Source organism: Euphorbia lathyris, chromosome 10 (assembly GCF_963576675.1).
Source record: "Euphorbia lathyris chromosome 10, ddEupLath1.1, whole genome shotgun sequence".
NCBI lineage: Eukaryota > Viridiplantae > Streptophyta > Magnoliopsida > Malpighiales > Euphorbiaceae > Euphorbia > Euphorbia lathyris.
Window position 1 is genome coordinate 15,344,304 of NC_088919.1, and position 10,345 is coordinate 15,354,648.

General features: G+C 32.4%; 1 protein-coding gene across 2 annotated transcripts; it reads left to right on the forward strand.

The window, feature by feature from the left end:
• The first annotated feature begins 339 nt into the window (after nt 1-339).
• LOC136209219 (uncharacterized) lies at nt 340-7,116 on the forward strand. 2 transcript variants are annotated; one of them, XM_066000629.1, is made up of 14 exons: nt 340-406; nt 497-598; nt 959-1,021; nt 1,101-1,189; nt 1,383-1,480; nt 2,008-2,059; nt 2,503-2,595; nt 3,030-3,140; nt 3,621-3,954; nt 5,057-5,532; nt 6,059-6,168; nt 6,345-6,403; nt 6,487-6,674; nt 6,831-7,116. In XM_066000629.1, exons 1-14 carry the CDS (start codon nt 361-363, stop codon nt 7,017-7,019), a joined length of 2,010 nt encoding a protein of 669 aa, XP_065856701.1. In that variant the 5' UTR covers nt 340-360; the 3' UTR covers nt 7,020-7,116. The 2 variants fall into 2 exon arrangements, with proteins under 2 accessions (XP_065856701.1, XP_065856702.1); XM_066000630.1 differs by having other exon boundaries at nt 1,104-1,189.
• Nucleotides 7,117-10,345: the final 3,229 nt, after the last annotated feature.

The following is a 10,345-nucleotide window of genomic DNA, read 5'->3' on the forward strand; positions in this document are numbered from 1 at the left end:
CATAAATTACCTTAAAAAACTTTAAGAATTAAAATTATACAGAATATCATTTTTATCCGTTCTTTAATGGGGATTATTTACTATTGAAGTGAGTATATTGATCAATATTAAAAAAGTCATTATATTAGTAAAATATAAAATTCAGGGACCATAATGTTCGGTTTTGAAATTCAGAGACCATAGTGAAAGTAACTGCAAAGTTCAGGGCCTTGAGTGTAATTTATCCCAGCTTCCCGCATTCTTTTTTTCATCCGCGGAGGGTTAGAAAAGGTAATTCGAACTAACTTCCCGCTTCTTTGCTTTTCATATATTATCCCCCTCCGCCCTTCCCCCCTTTGTTCACTTCAAAATCTGGAATCCATGGTGTCGAAAAAGATCTCATCCTCTCCTTGTCCAATCCTAATCGGTATGAATAGGACCTTCATTCCATGAAATCTATTATTCAAAACCTTAGCCCATATCTCTGATTTTTTTTTTTCAAAAATAATTTTCGCAGGTAATTGCGAGGTTGTTGTAGAAACCAATAATTTCACTTACATATCCGACACAAACAACCTTCAAATTTCCACCAGTAGAAGAGCAAAAATCCAAATTTCAGGTATGTTATTATCATTGTTATTATTTGTGTTACATTGATGGATTTAGTTTTTTTGAGAACTTCTGAAATTTCTTCCTTATCTCAATGTGTATCATACAAAGACCTTTACAGTTTTGCTCGATAAGTGTAAATTGCGATTTAAATACGTGATTGTTACCATTTTAGCATAATTGCTGGTGGTAAGCTCCCTAGAGATATGGATGTAGGGGAAAATGTGTAGTACATTATAGAATTTCTCCAATTGATGTTTTCTAAAGGTAATTAGGTGAATTAGTTATCAATACAAGCTAGATGATGGAGTGGTCTTTATACTTCATAATGAGTAACTATGATGCCCAATCTTTTATTTATCTGTGACAGTTAAGGAAGAGATTAATAAGCAATGCAGCGATGACTTTGGGCAATCTAAAGCTGAAGGAGAAGGTACGTGCGTCTACTGATTTGCAGGAAACTTTATTTGTCAGTATAATTTTCAATAATTATTTTCTTGAAATAATTGAAGTAGGGAGAGCTTCCACTTCTAAAGATGACTATGCATTTATCCTTGTAAATTCAAAAGACTCTAATGAATGCACCAAATCCTATCTCCAGGTACGCTATTGCACCCTGCACATTTTTCTCTTATCAACGGTATATTATGATATGTAATTATGTTTAAGATGTTTCTCATTTGGTAATATTTTTTGTTAATTTTTAATTATTGTTTCATGTAAACTTTTTTGTTTGTCCATCTTCTTCAGGCTGCTATGTTTCTCCTATATTTGACTTTTATATGCATTTACAGGAAGCTTTAAAGATATACACAAGAGAACTACCTGCAATGAATTATGCAGCAAATACTGGAAAACATTCAACGTTCCTGGAAAAATGTGTCTCAAATGGGTATGGTATATAATGCTTTAACTTGCACTTCCAATTCAATATCAATTCTTGATTCAAAAGAACGTTCCTGTGCTTCTTTACCATTACTGAGTATGGAGTCAGCATTTCTTTGTTTTTCTACAATTTATAGCTGAAACTTTACTCTCTGTCTCCTCACTACCTAGTATCAGTTACCCACTATGTTGCACGGAAACAGACACGGGAAACGAAACAGAAATGGAAACGGAAACCGGGAAATGTTATTTCTAAGAAAACTTATCTAGGAAACCGTAATGGAAACGGAAAAGAAACAAAAACGGACACGAAACGCGGAAACACTGACAAAGAGGAGTTTCCATGCAACATAGGTTACCCATAAGATTGTTAATTTGTTACTTTGAGTGGGCTGCTGTTAGTACTAATAATGAATATCCTGGATGCTCTGTTGTGGTGTACAGACTAGCAATAGCACTTACTATTCCATTACTAATGGCTGTCATATTGTGAAGAATAAGAATCTTTTGACGATGCACTATTTATTTTTTCAGAAAATACTGTTCACTGCTTTTGAAATTCAAGTGCAAAGACAATCCTGGAGAGGTAGGCCTCCCTTTTCTTTTTGTTTTGCTTTTTCCAAAAAGTTGATTGAATGCTGTATGTTTGAGACAGTTAGACACCAAATACCATGGAACTAATAGCAGTATCATACCATAAAAGTGTAGCATCTAGTTATTTAACTGTCGCCACTCACCAAAGGTGTAAACTTAGTTCTCTCATCTTTACAGCTAAAAATAAGTAAAAAGAGAAGTTTATGCACTTGGCAAGGCAGGATTTTACAATATAATGATGGCATGAATGGTCTTGCTTTTATTCCCTTTCTGCCTTGTCCATTGAGCAAATTTAATCTTGCTTTCAAGCTGATCATAAAGCTTGTGCACGAAGAGGTGCTCATTTGTTTTTATTGGTTCATAATTTGCTTGAATGAAGACATTTCTAAGTTATTTTGTATCAATGCTTGGTTCATCTTTACATCGCTTTTGCAGGTTATAGCTGCAATTTCATATCAATTAGTCCCTGCAAATACTCAATATGCTGAGATTCCTCTTGCTGCTGTTAGTTCATTCTACCAAAACAAGGTTTATTTGCAGTCTTTTCCTATTGGATCTTGTTTTATGATTTCTAGTCTCATTTCATATCATTATCTCCAATTTTTAATTGGAATTGTTCGTTCTTTTATGTGTTTTTGTTGTTACTTCTGATGCAAAGTAATGTGGATTATTCTATTACATGTCAAGGTAGGCAAGATAGGTGTATGTTGTAAATAAATTCTGCATAAATGGACCTCTCCCGGTGCTTCATGACCATGAAAAATTTACTGCTTATTGAATGATGATCATGGTGCTGATTTTAGATTAAGAGTTAATTTGATAATGGTTCGATGTTTGTTTCTGAAGCATGTATACATGTAAATTAAATGTATATGAAGCCTTGTGCAGTCCAAGAATCTACTTTTGTACCTTTGTACTACAGATTTTCTTCCTCCAAACAAACATATCTTATTTCCTTGCAGGGTTTGGGTCGCTTCTTATACATGGAATTGAGGAAGAGACTTTCGAGTGTCGGTGTTCGTGTTATATACTGTTGGGGAGATAAGGAATCTAAGGGGTTTTGGGTCAAACAGGTAGCTCTCAGATTGAAACTTTACACTGGAGTTCAATACATCACAATCTTTTAATTAAAAGTCAACTTTTGTTTTCCTGTGAAAGAGAAAAGAAATGCCATTCCTACTGCATTTGATTTGTTTGTGGTAATACGCGGAACACAAATTCCATAACTCTTTTATTTAAATAACTTGGAAGTTAGATAGATTGGCAGTAGATTAATTATGTTCCGTTCTCTATAAATCTGGTCAATGGGATAAAATGTATTGATGTGATTCCATTGTGCCCTAACTATAGATTTTGTAATAAAATCTTGAAATGATTCAAAAATCACACTTGCTTATTTCTCTCTGTTGGTCTTCTCTTCTTTTAACATTTATAATGAAATATCTGTAGTTCTAATTTTATTCTAACTCACAGACTTTTGTTGTACATATAGACTATGTTTTCCTCGTTTACACAGGAGTGGCGATTTTATATGAATTTTTCAAATTATTCAGGGCTTTGAATCAATAGCAGAGGTAGACGTAAAGGGTAAAGCTCGCAGGCTGCCCATTAAAGCTGATATCCGAAGAGCATTATGCTTCCCTGGAGGTTCAATCCTTATGGTTTCTCATCTCAATGAGGATTCTTCTTCTAACTACTCAGAATTAATGGAGTTCCAGTTTCCACTAAAGCCTCATATAGAATCTACATCGCCAGTTGATAAAGTTTTTCAGCCAGCAGATGGCTGCAAAACTTTGCAAGCAGAAACTGGCACAATTTCAAAAGAAAGTTGTCACCCTGAAGGACTGTCAAGAGATAGATTTTCCAGAAAAGGAAATAAGTCAGATGGTAATAGCTCTAGCAGTTCAGTATTATTTGTTATACGTAGTGCTGCAGTTAAACATTAGATTTATTGTACTCATTGCTTTGGATGAAATCATTAGTAGTTATTAAAAACGCGCCTATGGCGCATGCCTTAGCGCCATGGCAGCCCCATGGCGAGGCGCAACCGCCATGGCGCGCGCCTGGTTCGCCATTTTGCGCCAAGAGGCAGTTGCCAAAGGGCCACCAAGGCGCGCCTTGGCAGTTAGGGGAAGTTTTCTGGCATGTTTGGCATTTAGGGGCAGTTTTCTGGAATGTTTAGCAGTTAGGGGCAGTTCTATTAAAAAAAAGTGTTAAAAGAGAGGGAGATTATACGTTTATTAGAAGAGTAAGAGCCTCTTTGATTTGAAGGGGAAGAGACAGAGTCATTATAATTTATAAGAGGAAGAAGTTTAGTAGAAAGAAAACACATCAAACGGATTTTGCAAAAGCCCCTGTAGTTGTTCGAGATGAGGAGGAAGAAGAAACTAATTTTGTTGATGAGGATGAAGAGGATCAGCTTCATGATCAAGAGTTGATGATGCTTTAGATGAGGAGTGTGATAGTGATGATGCGTAGTGATGAATTTGGAGAGTTTTGATTAGTAGAACTTAGGATTTAGTATTCAACTTTATCTTTCCAATATGGAGTTTATTTTGCGTTTTAAAATTTATTTATACTTGAGATATTTTCATGATTTAGTATTCATTGCATTTTTATGTTAGTTTTATAGTTTTATTTATATTTTTGTAAGTGTGCCTTGTCTCGCTATGGCGTGCGCCATTGCCATGTGCCAAGGCTCTAGGACCCCTTGCGCCATAGTGCGCCATGTACCTTTAATAACTATGAAATCATTATTGACAACGGATTTTCTTACCAAGCTGACCCGGAAAAGAAAACAATGGATTCAAATGTTAAAACTTAAAGTTGTGCTATTGATATTTTGAAATCCAGTATTAGCACTTAATTGCTTTTGAAGTTAGATGCATCCTAATCCTGCAATCTGGTGTTAAACTTTAAGCTCTGTCTATTTTTAGTAACAAGTTTCGCTGACTGCAAAGAATTTGATCTTCTATTTTGTTGTCATCAGGTATTTGTAGCAACCAAAATTTTGAGGAACCAGATACTTTTGGGGCTCAGAAATGCAGCAAGAATACAACTAGTGCAGAGCTGGATAAGATTGTAGCTGATAGTGATGTTGAATGCTGTTCTTGCTTTACACAAGGTAAAAAGAGGGCTTGGGAAGCCTCATTGTCGTCACTGAAGTCGAAAAAAGTGAAGGGAAGCCATCGAATTGAATGCGAAACAGAATCTATATTGGGTTTAGGTTCCGGAAGTGACGGAAGAGATCCTTGTTATCATGGATGCTCGTTGGGCATTTCAAAATGTAGCTCTTTCATGGAGACTTCTGCTGGAGATCCTTTGACCACGAACGCTAAAGAAGGTAGATCAACTACTGTGGAATCAGGAGCTCTTATCAGCAATGAACTCAAGCCCCATGGAGATAGGATCAGAATCATGTTGATGAATATTGCCGATGATACCAAGAAAACTCATCTCACAAAGGTAAAGCTGGTTTGCTTTCTTGGTTTCAGACAAATTGCATATAGCCACATTGTTTCTTTGAAGCTTCAAAAATAATAGAAATAATGTTGCCATACTTTTGATGCCTCTTCTATGACTGATCCCCTCTTGGGAAAAACCCAGCCGGCATTTATCATTATTCTATTTTTGCCTTCTGAAACTTATTCTGCTTATTTAGAGCCTTATTCCAGTTGAAATTCGGAGAACCTTATACTACTTTTATAACTGTTTTCTTTATATATGAATGAATTAATGACATGATGCTATTACCTTCTGATTTCTCAATTGCTAACGATTTGATTTTAAAACACGAGATAGCTTAGTTGAATTCTGATCAAACTAAAAGAATTAATGATGGTAAAGAAAGAAAGAAATTTGCCTTCATAGTTTTTCCTATAACTTAATTATAGCTGTAGCCATTTTTATGTGGCATTTATATAGGTCAAACTATTCTTGTTAGTCCAATATTACCACGTTGTACAATGTTGAACATTTTTTTTCTGCACAGGTAATTGAAATCCTTGGTGGTGTTGTTACTGATGATGGAAGTTCAAGCACACATGTAGTCACTGGAAAAGTCAGAAAAACACTGAATTTTTGCACCGCTCTCTGTGCAGGGTTAGTCTTTCATTTTTATCAAAGTCATTTTTTCTGTTCATAGCTTATCGTTTAAGCCTTTTCATTTTTGTGTATTCGCTCTTTGATTGCTTTGACACGGATATTAATCTTTCTTATATCGAGTTATTAGTGCACCGGTTATAAACAGTAAAATGAATGTATGCTTCTTTAAACAGCGCTTGGATAGTTTCATCAAGTTGGTTAAAAGAAAGTTCCCGAAGAGGCATATTTGTGGGTGAGTGAAATGACTTGTAAATTTCATTACATAAGCCCTTATCAGGAAAATCATAATTTATTTTGGTACCTTAAAATATGCAGATGAATCAGCTCATATATTGCATGATGACGACTATGTGCTTAAGTACAGAATGGGATTGAAAGATGCAGTTCTCAGAGCTAAGGCCAGTCCTAGAGCTCTCTTTAAAGGGTATAATGTCTGTATTGCCTCTCATGTGCAACCTCCAGCTAAAACATTATCCGCAATTGTCATGTCCGCTGGTGGAAATGTAAGTACTTGGATTCTCATTCACTCTGATTATAGGCTGACCACATCTGTTACCATTAACGTCTGCATTTAGATTTACGCGGTGTTCAGCTTTTCGGGATAGCATCCTAATAGTAAAATATGCATGAATCGGCTAATGAGTGTGATGTAAATACAGATAATTTCAGGATTGGAGAAAGTAAAAGAGACATCAAAGACAATCTTCATTGCTTGTGAAGAAGACATGGAGGAAGCATTATCAGCTGCAAGAAAAGGAATACTGACTTTCAGCTGTGAGTGGCTAATGAACTGCATCATGAGACAAGAATTGGACTTGCATGCGCTTCAGTTTGCTGCATCCTTGTAAAGGTGGTAATTTTAGGTTTCGTGTTAAAATTGTTATATAATATATATTTTCCATGTGGTTATATATATAAATACAAGAAAAATGAATTTTATGTTAATCGTATGGTGACAGTCGAATTGTCTTTATAAATCGCGTTTTCACATCAGAAATTGCGATCCCTATTGTAAAGAACAAGTGTAGGATCAGTAGATGTCTCATTTTCATTTCTTGCTTTTATACTAGTGGCAGAAATATATTTGTTAAGTCCCATTACATTACTATAAAGTTTGAATTTCAGGATCCAGATTAGTTTGGTAAAATATGAATTGCTTTTTCTGATATTACGAGGAACAATTAACCTGCATCTGCGAAAACAGAACAATTTTAATATATCCACGGATTGTAAGTCAGATATCACTTTGCAAAGTCTTCTTCAATGTAGCTTCCGAGGCACTTCATCAACAGTGCCTCTATTTCTGGCTATTCTCAACACCATATATCAAATAAAGTGAAAAACCCTAATTATGTAAAAAAATTACTTAATGACACTTTTTTTATTACACTAAATAAGGAAACTAATAAAAACATTTATTTTATATAAAAAACATTTTATTTCGTAAAACATTGTTTATGAGCATTTTTAGATGCGGATGCACTAAAAATAATGTTTACATTACATTAATATGCTCTAACATATTTTTTTTTCCAGCTAATACTATAGTCACTAGTATAGTTAGGAGATTCGAAAAGCAATTAAAATATTTGGATGACAATCTACTGTTGTTTTGACAAACTCAAGAATTTCAAATACTAACATCAATAATTTTAACAAAATCATTTGAAACATAAATTTGTGTGTTGTGATTGTTTAAGTCTAAGATTATATTTATTGTCATTGCATCTTTTGAGATTTTAATTTTTGTATTTTTTTAATAAAAATTTTATTTTTTGGCACCTCCCTCCATTGTGTTGAAATGTGTGTTGCTATTTGTTTAAGTCTGATACATTTTTAAGATTTAATTTCTATATTATTATTTAAGTAAAAATATTATTTTTGGGCTCCTGCATCCCTTGTGTCTTGAATAGGTGCCCCTCATGTAGAAGGTGTGTTGTGCGTGCCTTGAAGAAGTAAAACGGTTAAGATCGAGGTATGAGGCTTTAATCTATTATGTGAATCATGCAATAACATTCTAAGACTCATGTAACACACCTTATACATTCAGCTTACTTTATCTCGATGATTGAGTGTGTTTCTGCCTTTTCTGATTTGGTGTGATCGTGCCAAAGATTTTGTAATGGAAATCCCAAAAGAGTAATCTAACTTCTAACTAAGATTGTGGAAAAGCTAAAAGGACGAAAATTTTAAAAGTTCAAAATTAAATCTGTGGAAATGAGATTAATTAAAGGAAACGATTCCGAATTGAGAGTAAAATGCTTGAAATTTAAGAATTACAAACTTAGGAATTGAAATGAAGATTGTAAACTAAGAAACTCTTCAAAGAAATTAAGGATTCTCTAAAACTAGAACTGAAAAAATGAGAAAGAAATTTACAAATACTTAATATTGAGTTTGATTTTGTGTTGATTTGGTTGACTCTTCTCTGATGTAAAAATCTTCTACTTGTGCTGTTAAAATTCTGCACGTAACTTCCTTCAATCTCTTTTTCCACGAGAAATTTTACAGTACTCCTAAAGTAATACTCCCCACCAATAAATTCTATGTTACCTAAAAATTTCTCCAAAAGTACTGTAAAATTTCTCCTTTTCCCGCATCCAAATAAAGATGTTACCTAACTGTTTTCAACTGTTACCAATAAAGCAAAGTTGCTCTTCAACTATTTTCATCCGCTCTCTCCTATCCATTTCCCACCAAGCTCTAAGGTCATATGTTGTTATGTAGTAATCAACCAATTACGAGTTTAAGCCAGAATATTTGGTAATTACTAAATCGGTCCAAAATTTTATAAGCTACGTAAAAAATTTAGTAAGAAAAGTAATTAATTAAATAATTACAAGTTGAAGTTAGAATATTTGGTAAAATTATCTAATTAGCTCTAATTTTACCAATTTACACAATTTAGGTCAAATTAAATAATTAATTATATATTTGAGTCAAAATATTTGGTACTTTATTAATTCGGTCCGAATCCAATATGTTACACGATTTTAGATTAGAAAAAGTAATTAATCACGAAATTAGTCCAAATAAAAATAAGAGCGTAACAAACTGATTAATTGATTACATTTTACGCAAGTAATTGTTTACATTTTGTACAAGTTGAGAGTGCTATCAAGACATTTTAAAAATTCAAGAAGCAATTAAGTTTTTTTTTTAAGATAAGTTCATATGACAAATTATGGATTAAGTTTTTACTTTAAAATATTTTTATAAAAATGATTCAGCAAGCAATTAAATTTTGGGTAAATAATTATAAAGTTCTTATGTTTTTTCTTAACATACTAGTAGGTCCATCATATTATTATAAGGTCCTTAAGTTTTATTTTAATCAATTCTTTAGTCCTTCCATTTGTTTTTGTAGATGAAAGTCCAAATTGCCCCTAGTTATTTACATAAAAAAAATTTATCTGTTAGTTTCAAATTTAATCTAAATAGTTTTAATAAAATTTATGAAATATATATACACCGAAATTTATATAATTGTATTATACTAATCATAAAAATGTATTTTTATTCTCTTAAATTTTTATTTCTTAATATAATGTTTTTAAACTAGCATTAAATATTAATTTTTTTTATAAAAAATCATATATTTTTTCTTCATTTATAAAATTTATTAGATATAAACAAAAATTACTTTTTATATAGTTTTTCCTTTATTTTGATAATTTTTAAAATATTTTCCATTCGTTTTTTTAGTCAATAAAATTTAGGTTACTAAATTAAAATTCTATGATTTTATAAAATTTAATAAATAAATTACTCAATATTTTAGAGATTATGTAGGAAAAAATGAGAAAAAAACATAAAAAAAGCAAAATAACTGTTTTATTATTAAAACATAGAGTAAATGGTAATTTTGGTATTTTAAAATTTATTTGGTATAATTTGACCATAGACTCAAACATAAGGACTAAGGAGTTGATGAAAACAAAAACTGTGGGACTATATAATTATTTCTAAAAACAGAAGAATTGACTAGTGTATTAAGTAAAAACCTAAAGAGCTTATAATTATTTACCTTTAATTTTTTTTTTTTAATGAAGTCCTAAAATGTTAAAATAGAAATTATAAGGTCTTAAACCAAAAGAAAAAAAAAAAAAAAAGGTTTCCTTTTAAATCTCTTCTTTTTATGGTGTAACAACAAATTTTAGCCAAACCACGACGA

Coding starts and splice junctions, on each gene's coding strand:
- LOC136209219 (XM_066000629.1), top strand. CDS start 361: ATGGTGTCGAAAAAGATCTCATCCTCTCCTTGTCCAATCCTAATCG. Junction 1,481..2,007: donor GAAAAATGTGTCTCAAATGG/GTATGGTATATA, acceptor TTATTTTTTCAG/AAAATACTGTTCACTGCTTT. Junction 6,675..6,830: donor TCATGTCCGCTGGTGGAAAT/GTAAGTACTTGG, acceptor ATGTAAATACAG/ATAATTTCAGGATTGGAGAA.